At 38.6% G+C, this 17,060-nt stretch overlaps 1 protein-coding gene across 1 annotated transcript; it reads right to left on the bottom strand.

Annotated features, from left to right (window-relative positions):
- Positions 1-13,558: 13,558 nt before the first annotated feature.
- SPRY2 (sprouty homolog 2 (Drosophila)) lies at positions 13,559-15,405 on the bottom strand. The gene has a single exon (XM_009867954.1). It carries the CDS (start codon positions 15,298-15,300, stop codon positions 14,359-14,361), a length of 942 nt encoding a protein of 313 aa, XP_009866256.1. The 5' UTR covers positions 15,301-15,405; the 3' UTR covers positions 13,559-14,358.
- Positions 15,406-17,060: the final 1,655 nt, after the last annotated feature.

Here is a 17,060-nt window from a genome sequence, read left to right as displayed (position 1 = left end):
GAGAGGAGAGGAGAGGAGAGGAGAGGAGAGGAGAGGAGAGGAGAGGGAGGACATCCTCAATTTACATGTACATTTACAATTATTTTATCCAGTATTTAATATTTTAAAAAGGTCTAGCTTTAGAAAAAAATCTGCATCTAAAATGTAGAGTTTTTTTCTAATTGAGGTATAGGAAGCAAAAATGTGGGCTATAATCATTTCAGGTTTTGTCAGTTCAGCCAATGATCTAATAGCTCTGAGCACAACATATTTACTTATTAGAATACCATTGCTGAAGGGAAAGTGTAGGCTTAGAGCCAGTCTTACAGACAGGAAGGCACTGAGTGATCAAGTCAAAGTCCATCCTGGATCAGTAGTCCCTTTACAGCACACGTGATTGTGACCTGAACAAAACTAGACCTTGAGAAACCATAATTTTCCCTCCTGCTATGTCTGCACATTAACTTTGTCTCACACTATATTATCACTTTTCTGTCCAGGGAAGCTAATGTACACAAGTTTAGCCTTTAATCCACACATTTTCCAATGTTTTACTTCTATAATTCAGTAATAGCACTCTACTAAACAAGGTTTTATATTAAAACTGCACCCAACAGGATGTGTTTTTCTCCATTCAGCTAAGCTGCAAAGAAGTATTTTACTAGTCCTTAAATATTGACATATCAGAGTTTATATATTTTCTGGATGTCCCAGGGCTGATAACCTGGCCATCAATGCTTGCAGTCACCTAGCCAACTTGCTAACCTTGCAGAACTATCTATAAGCTATACCTAAATAGCTGTGTTCACATTGTTGGACTTTTGGAGGGACACCAGTTGCAGGGTCTCATTGACTTAACTGTTTGAAAAGCTGAATTTTAGTGAAAAAATTTCCCTAAGACCACTGTAGAGAATTATTTTACCAACATATTTATCAGAAGACTTTTCATCTTTGCCAACTGTCAGCTATGTCCATTTACACTGGAAAAAAATCATAGATCTACCATACGTCCAAGTTTTCCAGTAGAATCCAGATGAAGATGATGGACAAGGACAGACAGCCATCTCAATCTCGACAAGCTGTAGTAAGCTGCAGCTGAGTGACACACAAGCAGTCACTGGAATTCCCCTACATCTACTTCAGGAAAACCCAAGACACTTCAGACCTGGTATGAGTGTCTGTGTCTCCAAAAATTTCTTAAGAACATAGGGACTTGCTGTGGACTCAGAAAAATGGTGCATATAGTCCAGGATGCAGTTTCAGGTGGTGACAACAGAGATACTACTTGGGGAAAAAATGTAGACATGAGGACTGAGTGTCCTCCCCTTTCTAGTCTTTAGCTAGCAGGGAAATACAAAATATTAGTCTATTATAGTCCTTACAAATGCATAATCCCTAAAAAAAGATGTTGCTATAGTCCCTCTAAATAGAGGGAAGTTGAATCCAGGGTTTAACCATGGTCAAGATGTAGGGCAATAAGTATCCAAAAGCAGAGATAGTTCTTTCACAATCACACTCAAAAGTAAGAATCATAAAACTGTTATTTCAAAAAAATATTTACAATCCTGTGGTAAGTTTACATTGCTTACGAAAAGGATGTTAATGTATCACGTCCCGTAGGATGGGCAGTGAGGTGTGCTTCTGCTACTTATTCCTCTCTGCAGCCAGGAGGGGGTTTCCTCTTGAAATGTTCTCCCTGAACTTTCCTGCTTCTAGGCCAAAAATCAAATGGAACCTCCTTGGGCAATGAAGTGGTAAGTACCTGTAAAAACTCCTAGAAGCTGATCAGGAGGAGAAAAAATGTTTGGATTTATAATAGCAAGGTCTCTTGATTTTTAAGGCACAGATGAGAAATGCAAGATAGTTAGCATCATCTTCAAAGTTGCTAACCAGAAGCTCAGGTCTTATCTTTTCTAAGAAAATTGTTCGGTACTTATTTGCTTGTGTTTTTTAAACAAACATTTTCTACTTATCAGATGGTAAAATCACAGTGCTAAGAGTTTGACTGTAGCTTTTAACATGTATTGGTAGAGATGGTAAACATTTTCTTAGTGGCATGGATGACCAAACCACATGTGCTGAAATTCCAGCAGCTTTGACCACATTAATATTTTACTTTATGCTAATGATCATGTGTGAGCAAGCAGTTGGTAAAAATCATACACAAAGACAACAGCTTTCTTCACCTAAGATAAATCAATAGAGCTAACAGAACTAAACCATCTACTTCTTTCTTTTGACCTGTTAAGAAAGGGCACAAAATGTAAACTCCTGAGGCATCACAAATATGAAGGAGGAACTAATTTTCCTCCATCAAAGAAATCCACAAATTATTTTTAAATCTTTTTAAAGCTGTGGAAATGTGGTGACAACCTAAAGCAGGGAAGGTCAGTAGCCTATGACTGGAAAAGTAAAAACTCGATGGTGAACAGCAACCAAAGCCCATCAATTATCTGAAAGCCTTAATATTCTGTGGAAACCAGGCTCTCAGTCAAGGCTTAGGAGACAGTCCTTGTCCTTAAAATGAACTGAGCTTTGAGTACGAGCTAGAAACTTTCCTGTTTTTTAAACTGCTTTATATTCTTGTTTTCCATTTCATCTCCTTGCTTTTAATGGTGTTATAGATCAGATTTGGTTGAAGAATTATAAACCAAACATAAGTATAAAGGCACCTGGATATGGAGCATTGCAGCTGCATCTTATCTCTACTGCAAGTCAAATGCTTTACGGAAAATAAGTGTGTGTATAGGCCAATGGCATTATACAGTCCTCAGATTCGTACTCTTTGGCAATATAGTCAGTGGCGAGTGAATTAATCTGCCCACCCTTACACTGAACAGTAGCTTTCCTAACTCCAGATATAATAATTTTTGCCACTTTATGAACTGTGGAGACTAGTCAAGAGGTTCTGCAATGTGTGAGATCCACACCGTGACTCTGAGTGCAAGTTTCGTGTGCTCAAGGCCTGTAGATGGCTTTCCACCATGATTAATCCATTGACTCTCACTAGGCAGAGCTGATACCTCCCTAAATTACAGACCTTTTCTACCTCTGAATCTTGCAGAAACGACAGAGTAATGTCCAAACAGCGCAACTCAACAAACAGACAAAAACCCCACATTGTGCCAAAACGCAGGTTCCCATATTAGCAGACCAGCTGCAGCGGTTGTGCAGTTGTCAAGTCACAGCTTTCCAGAGATGCTGGCTCGCTCACGTATCACAGCTACGTGAGCCTGCCCACAAACCTCCTTCCTGACCACCTAAGGGACCAGGTTTTTTCCATCTCTTTTTCTTCCATCTTGAAAATGAAATAGATTTGTCAACATCCCACCATCCCTGTCTAGGAGGTATAGGAGGTCTCTTTTGTTTGATGTGAGCTGAACGCCCGGGGGGCACTGAAGGGGTTAAGTGGAGGAAATTCTTGTCAACTTCAGTAGAGAATCAGACATTTTAAAGGATTTTCTGTAAGAAGAACCCAGTATGTCTGACATCAGAGCCATGGCACATCACAGCGAAAGAGTAAAATTTTTACTTAAAGGGTTTTTTATACTTTCAGAGTGGAAAATATACATATTGTGGTTTCGGACTAAAAATAAATTCTTCCATTCACAGCTAGCAACAGGTAGCTGAGGTTAGATCAAACCACTAGCTTACTAATGACGATGAATTGCAGTATCTATAGAAATGACCAGAATTCAAGGCAACCTCTAAAATAAGCCAGATGAATCATTCTTGAAAAATATTATTCACTCTGTAATAAATAGGCTCAGCATAAATGCCTGCCACACAAAGCATGCTTTAAGTATTTTTTAAAAATGTAAAACACTGTTGCATGCAAATTGAAATGATCAGTTTTCTTCCTTCTGCAAGGGTTCCACTTCTTTCATTACAAGTCTGGGAACACTCAAGTGATCCTAGGATCCTAAAGTTAAATGACTGAATTGAAAGCATTCCTTGTGCGCATCTAGAATGTAATAAATAATAGCTCTTGAAGTATCATAAATAAGGAATCTGAACTCTCTTGAGTTATAGTGAGAGCTATTGTTCAAGAAAGATGCAGTAAGAAACAAAAGCTGGTAAAATCTTTAGATTCTTATTCTATTATGTAAGACCTTTTTTTTGGGGTAGTAATTTACTAGGTCGGATGCTCTGCTAGTGCAAATCACCAGAACATCACTACCCATTAGTAGAGCCAGGTCGATTTACCCGAGTTGAGAATCTGTGCCCCATTTAAATTATTTAATAAATAAATAAATCAAAAATCATTAAAAAACCAGCAAGCGCTATCCTGCAAGGCTGTTAAATAGTTTTCTACAGGGTATATTTTCATATTTCATATGCCATGTTATCTCTTTAAGGCAACGAGGTGATCTATGCCCTTAAGACTAGCATACACAAAGAGATTTGAAGGAGACTAGGACCATTAGGAAAAAAAGACTAAAACAAAGAAACAGTGGAAAAAAATCACCACCAACAAAAAATACCCACCCAGTAAGGAAGTAAACACCAAAACCAGCAAAATCATTCCACTTTGACTTTTTTTTTTGGTGGTCTCTAGTGTTTCCTTGTCCCAGTAGAGCCTTATTGCATGTCTCTGAAATCGGTACCAAGAGTGGCAGTTTCTTCATTGCCATGCATGCTGTAGCCTGCCTTCACCAGAAGAAAAAAGCAAACTACCACATAAAACCCCAACAAAAAACCCACAGATGAAAAACAATACCTTTCACACCGTCAACATGAGATGTCTAAGTCACATGTGGACAATTCAGGTTTAGGTCACTATATTTAGAAATGAACACTCTTTGTGTCTGTACTTCTGTGGGACTGAATCTCTCAATAAAGGCAAACCAGCAGTAAACCCAACAGTCATTATTTCGTAGCCATTGCTACTACAGCCTGTATGGATCTAGAGAGGATATTTTTTTCATTTTCCCCCTGAAAATCAGGATATAACTTACTCACAACCCAATTATTTCACTTGTAGCACAGTTGCAGCCATAGAAGGAAATTGGTAAACCAATTATGCTTATTCAAAAAAAATTAATCTACTAGGTTCTTCTGCTTCTCTGCATACATTAAAAAACTTTAACATTTAAAAAGCCACCTACACTTTTAAAGAATATTAACACAGATTTAGCGTTATCATGATATGCACATATGTGGTTTCTATAACTACATCGCATCTGCGCACTCATCCTCCCTTTTACCACTCTGATGATGTCTTCTCCCAAAAGCAGTTTGTATATTGTAAGGGGCTGGGAATCTGACTTTCTGTGCATTTGCAAGACAGCTTGTATCAGTGCTGCTTGGGGATTGACAATGCCTTTGAAAGTTGCCATATTATGTATGATTAGCAATAAGAAAACTAGCAGCTTCAGCACTCACTTCTTGCTGAAAGTACAGAGTGGAAAAAAGCTGTTCTGTTTACTGGACCAACATACCACGCCTGGGAGACTTCAATATACAAACTACAAACTACAGGGTAGATGCTCTCCACTCTGTAGATGTACTCTCTCAGGGAGGGGGGAAAGGAGTGTCTTTCATGGTTTTATTTGGAAATTAGGGGAGAATGTTACAGCAAAAGCTGATACTCTGAAAGAAGAATATTAGTAACAGCAAAACATGGTGATAGGAAGTAGTTTCTTCTATTCTTCATTTCCCCTAAAGACGTAATTGCCATATGCATATATATACAGGAGATATAATGTGCAATACAGATATGTAATTGTAAAAACCTTTTGCCTGTCTTAATAAGCATTTTAGATCCACGCAGTGCTAATGCACATAGACATTTCTAACAGTACCTTGCTGTAGTTTCCTTTAAGCATGCTTTCATTCATTTAACTTGAGGTAGTGCTTATGGCTGATTTAGTAATACTGCCACAAAACACTGTGCAGATACTAATGAGCCTATGCCAATTAACCAGACTGTCAACTAAACCAAATTAATACTCTCCCTAGAGGTTTTTGCAACAGCTGAGCTAAACTGAATTCAAATTGTTGCAGCTTCAGCATATAAGAAAGGTTTGATAACAGTAAGCTGAAATAAAGATGAGTCCACACATAAGCTTGTATCAACACAAGTCTTCCAGTAAAAAGCCTAATAGGAATCTACAGCACCATTGATGGAATTAACCCCCAAACCAGCAAAAGTTTAAAGACTGATGCCTAAAGAAAGTAACTTACCAGAGCAGTGGTAGGAATAAATTACCTTAGGCATAGAGTGAGTTAAGTAGGATCAGAACGAAGATTAAAAATCCTAAAGTAAGGTAGCTATTCCTCAATTCAAAAGTGTGTCTCATGCAATTATAAACTTTTTTTTATTCCCCTAGGCAGCTGGGATTTTCCCAGGATACCCATTCAAGTGTATGTTCAATCAGTACATATTCAGGAATTCACCTCTTGTCTATACAAAGTTTCAAGGAGGTCAAGGAGAATTTTGTCACTGCCTCCAGTGAGGCCAGAAATTTCACCCACCAATCTAGCAGATGAAGTGAGGTCTTTGGATAAAAACTATGTGAAATGTAAACAGTACAAATCCTGACCACATTTAATAAACTGAACAGGACGTCTCTCCATCTAATATTTCACTTAGCTTAATTTATCAACTTCAAAAAAAAAAAAAAAGTTGACGTTGTTCCAAAACAGAGATTTTAAGGGGTGAATTGTTACAGTCTTCTCTTTCCAGCCATATCCCTTGGACAGCATGTATATAGAAATATATTTTGCATATCTTTAAAACACTTTAGTGAGATCTGTTCTCTCAGATGCCAAGCTTAAGTGCATTACTTCACACACCGGTTTTCTCTATGAAAGCCTGCAAAATCACTCAGCAATTGCAAGGTTCCATAAGCCACCCACTCTATAACCTGGGGGCTATGGGAGCATGGGGCTGAAAGGAAAAAGGAGAGAACACTTTCCATTTCTTGTGGAAAGATGAGGTTATGGTGATTATCACGGAAGGAAACTATTTTTGGGCCTGTTTTCTTCAAGACGTATGTAACTGCGGAAAGCAAGATATACCCTCTTAACTCATTCATAAAAGTTAAACAAGTGTTGCAACTGTTCATTAATGAAAGATAAATATAGGAAAAGGTCTTGGTTTATGACTTGTCAGTAGATACTTATGAATAATTTTGTAAAAAGAAAAAATGTCATTCCCCAAAGCAAACATAAAATTAGAGTGAATTTTGATACAAAATATCAAGATATAATTTTAGGTAGCTACTCTACATTGGTGCAAGGGCCCTATCACCTAAGCTTTGTAAAATTCTAGAAGTTACATTGCCAGCTGCCTTGCTCCTTCCCAAAAACTTGAGATGTTGCTTCTGTGCAATTAAGTTACTACCTGGGGATTATGTTGTGTCATTCTAAATCATGAGGTTGTTTGTGTGAGTGAATTTCCCCTGGGATGAGATTTGTGGGAGGGATCTCCTTCCTCCTGGACTACAAATAACTGTGCCCAAGAACATTCCTGGGCACTACATTCCAGCTGGCCTTGAAAGGACAGTGTCCATGCTGGGCAACCCTAATAGAGAGGAGCTGCTGGCAAACTGACTTTTGGGAAGGGCCCTGGAACATTTTAGCTCCTGAAATGTGCTGGGGAATAGCTTGGGAGAGTACTTTTTTGGCATGTTTAACTCACACCAGGGAAAGTCTTAACGCTTCACTAGCGTGGGCAATTGCAATCCATTGTCCAGGAACATTTCCACCTACTGTCTGATTTACTAGTACAGAGGTGTCCAGGGACACTCAGACTTTGTACTGTGATTGTGTGTATGCAGGTGAGAACAGTTCAGGCACAGTTCTGATGTAAAGGTCACCTTTTATACCATTACCTCTCTGCTCATACTTATTTCAGAATAATTTATGCAGTCTTTTTTCTTCCACTTGAGATTAAGGGGTTTGAGGAAAGCCTTCCTGCGCAAGAATAGTATTGAGGGCAGCGGGCAGTGTGGAATGAGGTAGCCTTCATACGTAGCTGCAATGTTATGGGAACGTCATACACTAGTTTTAAAGTGTAAACACAGTGTTTCTCAAAAAAAAAAAAAGCTACTGAGTTTTTATCAAAACATATACATGACAAGCAACTGTATAATCTCCATCTGCAGAGCAGCACAAGACAGTAACCCTACTGCTAGAAGGTACATTGCACTAAATGAGTTCTGCAAGAAGGCAGATGCTCTTGCTTTGGTTTACGATTCAACGCAGCTGCAGTTAGGTAAAATCCCAAAGTACATTCTTGGTCCCTTAACTACTCTACTTATATACTTCAAAGTGCCAAGGACATCAGGACAAAAAAAAAAATCATAAAATACTCCATTAAATTATCACTCTGTCTACAATAATTAAACAAAATGCATAAACAAAATGACCCAAAGCAAACAAAACAATTTCCAAATGTTCTCCTCTTTGCATTAGTTTATGCAAGAGAAGTGAGAGGGAAGAACAACTTTGTTCACAATGTATTTGACAGTGTAGTGGACAACTTCTGTATGTCTTATATGACAAGAAATAACATCAATGCTCTAAGAAAATCAGTAACTGATAAAAACTGCACTACAGCGAAGCTGACAAAGGTCTGAATTGTTTTTTATACCTAAAGTGGAACTCTCTGGCTCTAATTTAGAAGTAACAGTTTTAAGTACAACCAATTGGTGCTTTACAGCCTTGGTATTTCTCTTTGTTTTTTAAGATAACATTAAGTTTGAATGGTTGTTCAGAATTTTCCATCTTGGTATGTTTCTGAGACACACGGAAAGAGCATCAAGATATTCTGTTATCAGTATTCATATTGACAACCACCTGATTTATGATTGGTTCATATACACTGCTTCTTGATCAAAATAAGATTAGGGTTAAAAAAAATTACGAAAAAAACCCACTTTGTTCAAGGTGTTCTCTACGTCCTTAAATTGGTGATTCATTCTGATAGACCCCTGTGTACTGGCTCAGGCTCTCCAAGCTAAACTCGTGCCTGCAACATCTGAGTTGCATCAAGTTCCTTCTCTTGTAACGTACCTCAGGTGCACCGAGTGGTTTTGTAATTATATGACAGGCTTTCAGGAAAGCAGAGCTACTCTGATTATACAGTTTCTTACATTATTAATGAAGATTATCTTCTTTGGCAAGATAGCTTTAAAATGTAACTTAAACTCTAAGTTTTAAAGTCGCCATAAATAATCCTATATAATAGCAGGCTACATTGTCAAAGCTTCTGATTATTGGTAACTTCTACTGAAATGGAAACCCATCCATTTTAGCCTAAGAGTTTGAATATTTTAGCCATAAGCTTCTTTAATCAGCATGTGGGATGTGACTCAAGAGTAAAAAAATAGCTTCCTACAGCACATGCAAAGAGAAACTTCGGAAATATAGTACATCCGCTGCCTTTTCCCAAGGATGAAAATGCTGAACTCCCACTTTTGTCAAGCTAAATCATACCCAAAGGTAACTGCATCAGCTCTCTCCTGTACAATCCCTGTGACACAGGAACAGCAGATTATGCTTTTATGGTGGTAAAACCTCCATCCCTGTCATTTGAAACACAGCACCCATAGGTTAAAACAAAGGGGAACACTTGAAAGACACATTAAATCTTTCTCGAGTAATAAAAATCACACTGAAGAAATGAAAATGTTTTCTGGAATTGTGGATTTCAATGTCACGTGAATGGAAACACACTTTATATCTCTCTAAAATGCAGGAAAATTACAGCAAGGTAATAATTTTTTCCATCTTGTCTTAAACTTGCAGAGACAGAGGATACTAATCAGAAAAGCACGTTTCATCCTCCTCTTTCACCTCTTGTCCTAGCAAGTGGCAGTAAACCTTTATACATTATGACTGGGAAAGGTCAAGGAAAGGGACAGAAAAAGGTATGAAGAGAAATAAATAAGACCATAACACAGGGATCTCCTCAAATTAAAACAAATGGTATTTCTGAAAAAAAGTACTCCATATATAGTGTTCTATGTATATGCACATAGATTCCATGTCAAACTGTCCTGATTTCGATGACACATTCATTTTTATTTCTAAATCTCCAGTTTAAAATCAGATTGTGTGAACAGGAACAAAACTGAGTATTTTCACAGGTAAGGATTTGGTGTGCTTTGTCACAGTGCAGTCTACCTGCAATCCCAGCTTTATTTAAGCTGAGCCAATACATTGCTAACATTTTCGGGAAGAAATCTATTCAATACTATTCACACAGACACTACTCAATGAAGCGTGCTCTCATATTCAGACAATTTCTTTCTGGGTCTCTGCTCCAGTGACTGATTGATAAATTAGTCTCAGCAAATGAAATCACTATTACTCACTGTACCTGCACCCGTCGAGGAACATCTGAGATGAGACAAACTGTTCAAAATCCATCCTCCCTCACAGTTAATTCCTAAAAATAAATGAATGTTCTACTGCAGTACAAAAATGGATTCTGTTCTTTCCCTGCCGCTTAAGAACAAGCCTTAAGATTTCACTCATCACAAAAATGAAGGATTTTATATTTTGCCAGAAGTGAGAAATACAGGTATTACCGTATTTTATTTTTTAAGAAAAACAAGTTATGCACCACGCATAAGTGATCAATACTTTGCTACTTCCACCTCACACATGTTCAGACTTTTGTAAGAAAGTGTCAAAAAGCTATTGTGTTAATCATCATGGCCACTTCACTACTGCACTTCCTAATTTGGAGAATTTTGAGTTTTGATGAGTGATTTGGTTACTCAATTGAATACATAAATACTCACCTGAATATGATCTCAAATCCTTAAGGAATACATTTTATTTCCACCTAAAGTGCTATACCTTTTTATTATCCATTTGACTCCAAGGGGTTATTGGTTTTTTTTTTTACTGTTATGACCACTACTTCAAAAAAAAATCACAATCAAGCCTCCAATCATTAAAAAGCAAAACAAAAAAACTTTGCTTGGGGATATTAATAGACACATTTCCAAGTAAATTTAATGTATTTACTTGTAGCTCACATCACATGGAAAAATAATTTGAAAAAAGCTATTTGTTTTCACCATTACTATAGTCAACTGTCAAGCCAATCCTGCAGGTCTCCAACTTTAAACAAACCTTACAGTGAATTTATAGATTAACAGATCAGAACACTAAAGCAACAACGCAACAAAAGAAGCAATAAGGGTTCTCCTCCCACTCATGGCTTAACAGCTGTCTAAAATCAGAAGTATATATGGTGTATATCTGATATACGGTGTACATCCGGTGTATATCTGATATATGGTGTATACCTGGCATGACATTCATAGTTATCCTCAAAACCTATGTATGGGAAGTTTTCCTTTCTTGGATCTCCACTTTCCTATCTCAAAGGACAAACTAGGCATGGTTTAATGATATCATCTCAATCCACTTGGAAAACCTTCTTAATTCTTACTAGATCAACCTAATCTGAGGCAAGATTTTGGTTTTAGTTAGAATAGTAAACCTTATCTAGTTAAGTGTAATATTAGGATGTTAACTAACACACACAAGCCAACTGTTAAGGAGCCCACTGCACACAGATGGTAACTCATGCTCAGACCCCTAGCACCACAGTAAGCCCAAAAGGCAGTGCCTCATGCCATCCTCCCACATCTCCTGTTCCCAGGGTCATACGTGCACTAATTCACTGGCTATGTGCTTACCTGGGGTGAGGGGGATCCACTATCTACCCTCATTAAGAACCAAGTGGAAGGTGACGACCCATCTTTACTACCAGAACCAGCTTCAAATTTCACTATCAAGATGTTTTCCCTCTTCTCTTAGAACCTACCTAGGTAGTCAAAGCATTTGCTACACTGCAGAGCAAAGCACACACACAATTTTAGTCTCGCAGGACTGAAGAGTTGCACCCTCCTTGACTGCTGCACTGCTCAGCTATTCTGTAGCTTTCCGGTTTCACCTTCAGCTTTCCTTAGAGATACCTTCCTTGACTGAAATATAAATCACTGACAAGACAGGGCTCTGGCTTCAGCATTTTCAACTTCATTAACACAGTGAAAAGATGGATTTACCATCTACTGAAATTTGTGAGTTTTTAGGTTTCCAAAATACAGCCTCAAGGTCAAAGATCACGCCAATTCTATTATTCCTATGTTTGTTCTCAATCAGCAAGACTAACCCAGGATAGTTTTGGCATAAGCACCTAATCTAATTCAAGTATTACATTCAATGAATGGAAACACATGATGGTTACCAATCCCTTTAAGAACAAAATTTTCTAAAAATAATAAGCTCTGTTTATGAGCAGCCAAGTACAGTCTTACATATATGCCCCAACACTCAATCACAATATACTGACACACTTTAAATATGGACAAATTACTTATACAACATGAGTGACCTTCTTCCTGACAAATTCTACTCAGAAGGCTAAATATATACTGCTTGTCTTCATATACCAAAGTATCCAGCCAGCTGGTGCAGAGAGGAAAGAAAACCAGCTTACATTTTTCACCCAAGAGGTAAGGAAAAACAAAACAAAACAAGGCCCCATGTATCAGCTATTTGTTTTGCAGACTCGTCAGGACCTGCACTTTTTAATTTCACTTGATTGATAACCAATACACACCAACACACTGTAAGATTTTTGAGTACTGCAAGCCTATGTAAAGCAGCCCAAACACCAGATCACAGATTAAAATTAAGGGCCAAAAAGATATAGTATTTACTCATTGCTCTGGTTTTCAACTTTTAGTGAGCTCTTAATTTATTAGTTATAATTTGTTTTTGTTGGAGAGGGTTCAGAAAAGGTTGTGAGATTTTTCTAAGCGTCAGCTTAAAAATACTTACAACTATTTCTTAAACGCCAGCTTAAGAAACGTATAAATAAAATCCAACATTAAGACCTCTAAACTTGGAGAGACGTGCTCCGAACAGGAAATGATAGTTTGTTAATAAAGAAAGGTAAATCATTCTCTAGGCTTCCGGTGGGAAACTTGGCAGCAAAAGGATTTTGACCTCAGTGGAAGGTAACTGCCACAAATGACAAATCAAGCAACTTTCTTCTTACAAGTGAGGCAAATGTTTGACACAAGGCTGGACTGCATTCAGATCTATCATTCCTTGTGGCATATTCTTCTACTTTTAACAAATAATCCTGCAAGCTTTCTGCACTGACCATATTAATTTTCCTTTTTTTTTCCCCTCTCTCTCTCCCTTTCTCTCTGAGTAAAGCCATGCAAGCCCAACATTTTTTGTGAATGATTACTTATTTCCTATTTGAAGCACAAAAGCTCATCACTTACAGAATAGGTCAAGCTTTCAGTGCCTATTAGTCCTAGTCTGGAATGAATTAATGCATTTTCCTACGTTCATTTTCCTTTTCTGTTGCAGAACAGTATATGGGGCATTTGTGCAAAGAAAGGAAGCGAAAATCCTGCATTATTCTCAGGTGAAGTAGTGAACAACAATAACAACAACAAAATACACTTAAAAATTCTATTTTAGCTTTTGTATTAGACTCACTGTGATTGTATCACTGTCAAGTCTGCAATTAGAAGTACAAGTTTTCCCAACTCAGAAGAACAAATAGGGGAAAAAATGACAAGTAGCCCAGTTTAATTTCAAACGTTAATATATTTTCTATTTTATAGTGAACATACGCATCGTTCACCCCTTATTTGCAGCAACTATGACGTCCTCATAAAAAGGGGTGACATTTGTAAGATGCCTCTTAAAATAAATATTTCTTTTTATAAAATAATAAAACTTCAAATAAATATTCTTTACACTAAACAATATGTTGAAAAAATTAGAAAATAAAGGCTGAATTTTACTGTAACTGTACAATATACATGAAGTCCAAAGGGAAATCAGAGTCTTGTAATAGAAGGTTTCCGTAAGACAAAATACAATCTAAAAACATACTGATTGATTCACATTCTTCCGAATGTACAACATATTAGTATAATATTTTGTGACTGTGCCATGTCTTATGACACCACTTATTTTTCACAGTTGAAAATATTATTGTATATACAAAAATATAGCACATTATCTCTGGCAGAAAACAACGAAAAAAAAGGAGTCATTTGCTAATTTACAAATTTTGCAAGTACTATTCACAAACAATAGAGTTGCCTAGGAGTGTCTGTGTTGCTTTAGCTTATGCAATATGTGGGTCACAATGTACTGCATCCCTTTCTTTTTTTTCTTTTTTTTTCTGTATGCCACTAGCTGGATTCTAACAAGCGTGTCAGTTAAGATGGCACACACAGAGAAAAGCATTCCACTGCAAACAGCAAAGTATATCCCCAACCCTTCTACTACAGCGCCAGGACCATAGCTGCTTAGTTGGTTGCATACGTAGGTTAAGATAACCCTTGTTACTTTATTATTTCTGACTAGTGATGGATGCTATGTTGGCTTCTCAAAGTTCCTGGGGGGGACGCTGGGAACTTTGCAGCAGACGGTATTGGAGTGTTTACAGCGGCACCCAGGCCGATTTACCCGGTCGTAACAGCCCTGGCACAACTTAAGGCAACCCTTGGCTGGTAGGTAACACCACAAGCAAGGAAGAAAGAGGGACACCACACCCATGGCGGACCACCTAGTGCAGCAATGCGACTGACTGCAGGAGCAGGGGTTGTCAGCGCAGTTGTCCTCGTCATCATTAGAGCAGTGATAGAAGAGGCCCTTCACGCAACAAACACAGGTCCCATAATCGACCACGTTCTGGGCTGAGCAAAGACACTGCTTGTCACAGATCCAACACGACGGGAGGGTCCTTGGATAAGTGCACTCCTTACACTTACACTTCCCACAGTCCTCACACCTGTAGCTGTGCGCTCCCAAGTCTTCTTTGCTCAGCGGCTTCAGCTCACTTGACTTGAGCTCAGACTTGGGCTGCATTCGGACTATCCCGTCGGTGACGGGTCCCGAAGACGACCCTAGAAGTCTTTGCTCAGATGAATTACTGCTCGTACTTGTCCTCGTACTGCTCCGCGAACCTGTGCTGACCGTGCTGATGGATCGGGACAGAGGCGCCCGAGGAGAGGCGTGTGTTTGCGTGTGCTGAATCCGGCTAAAATGACGATGCTCGGGCAAGCCGTGGGGCCTCTCATTTTTGGGTTGGGTTGCTAGTCGAGGAGTGGACTTGACCCCCAGCCTCGGAGCCACCGTAGGTCCCTCCGTGTACTCATTCGTGTTTCGGATGGCTCTGATCTGGTCCAACGACAAGACATGAACCTGCTGCATCAGGACATCCCGCAGGTCGGGCTCCCCATGCGGTCTCCCGCTGTCACGCCGAGCCTGTAGCAAGGCCTGCGACCCGCTGCCGTGCTGAGCTCTCGTCTCCATCACTGCCCGGAAGCGTGCTCACCCCGGCAGGCTTAGAACACATCTGAAATCCTGGAGCAACAAAGAGAGGATTCACTATTGCAACACATCTCATGCCCTCTCCAGCAGCCTTTCAAGCCTGCATGATCCCACAGCACCGCACGCAATCAAGCAAGGCATCAGCCATTAAAAAAAAGGGAGTTGCATCTGGGGCGGAGCGCGGGCGCTGGTCAGCTGAATGTGCTTCTCCTGGCCTGTCCTGCTTAGTCCTCTGGAGATCCTAGAGGGATTCTGTTCTAGGTCCACGCATCTTAACTTGTGGCTCTAGAAAGTCTAGGTATTGCAGCTGCTAACTCAGGCTTCTCAGGCCATCTTCTGGTTAGACCGTGGCCTTTAAAGCAATCACATTTCAGTCACTTGAAGTGACTCTTCTTTTCACATCAGCTACTGAAAAAACTTATATTACTAAAGAAAAAAAAAGCCTGCAAGTATTTAGCAAGTGTAATGTGACCTGCTGATGACAGACATATAATTCTCCAATTTTGTTTAAAACTGGGTAATATTTTGGTAGGCTAGTCTCTTTACACATTAAACTTTACATGATGTAAATAGGAAATTTTAGTTTAATACCAATGGTCCCAAGAAAAACACTAAATAGCAATAAAATGTTTGAGGTTAGACATTAAATGAGTTAGTGCTACCAAAAACTTCAACAGCACAAGTAAAAATATCTCTCTCCAATATTTTAGTGTGTGTCATACTTGTGTACACCACTGAGATTGTTATTTTAAGGCTCAATACTACAAAAGCAATGCTAACACAGCTTAATTTTTTTTAAAAATGTGTAAAAAATTCCATAAACTACGTTTCAAATTGTAAATATTACCAAGAGTGACTTGTGGGACAGAGGCATGCATAACATAATCAGACAATGCCAGCATCGAAGAAGTCTACTTGATCGCGACCATTACTTAAAGGATCATTAACTACAAAGTAGAAATGCAGACTGAAGATTCTAAATAGAAACCCAGTAAAAGAGCCAGAAGGTGAGAACTTGTAAATAACTGTCTTCCAGGCTCAGATATGCAAAGGTTTCAGGTACTGCCCTCTAAATTAAATACTTGTTTCGCCTTTATCATGTCTTAAAGCGGTTCCAAAATCCAATTACCCACACAAAAAATCCAGAAAAACATTTTACAATTAAAACCCAAGCAGGAATCAGGCTTCATACAAGGACCACACAATGTCTTCAATTATACCTAGAAAGAGCACCACTGTGTTACTCTGTACACATCAGTTACCAACAATAATACTATACCGCAGCATAATAAAATATAGCCAAACAGTTTAACAATGAGTATCTTAAGACACTGTCTTTATTCTAACAGCAGTGGAAAACATTTAACCTTTTAACTCCTGGCTCCCTCCCCTCAGGTGCTTTTTTCATTTTTTTTAAAAAAAAATTGTAACTTTTAAGAGTGACCACCTATTTTTGATATGGTCAAATCCTGGGTTTGGACAGAGCGTATGTAACGGTGTGTCCGCCTCCCCCTCCCCCAAAAAATAAATAAATTTGTAAACTTATCTTGAAGCATCGCTTCAAGTTTTCCTCAAATTAAAACCTTTGACATATAAAAAGTTACCACCAACAGCCTAAAACAAGACATTGCCCCATCCGAAATTATCTAGAGATAAAAAAAAAATAATAAAAAGAATAGAAAATAAAATACTTTCCCCATCCCTGAGAGGAACTAGCAGCCCTATCTGCCCTCCACGTCCAG

Source organism: Apaloderma vittatum, unplaced genomic scaffold (genome assembly GCF_000703405.1).
Source record: "Apaloderma vittatum isolate BGI_N311 unplaced genomic scaffold, ASM70340v1 scaffold19444, whole genome shotgun sequence".
In the NCBI taxonomy this organism is placed as follows: domain Eukaryota; kingdom Metazoa; phylum Chordata; class Aves; order Trogoniformes; family Trogonidae; genus Apaloderma; species Apaloderma vittatum.
Note: the sequence above shows the minus strand (reverse complement) of the source record. Positions and strands in the feature narration are given on the sequence as shown.

Coding starts and splice junctions, on each gene's coding strand:
- SPRY2 (XM_009867954.1), bottom strand. CDS start 15,300: ATGGAGACGAGAGCTCAGCACGGCAGCGGGTCGCAGGCCTTGCTACAG.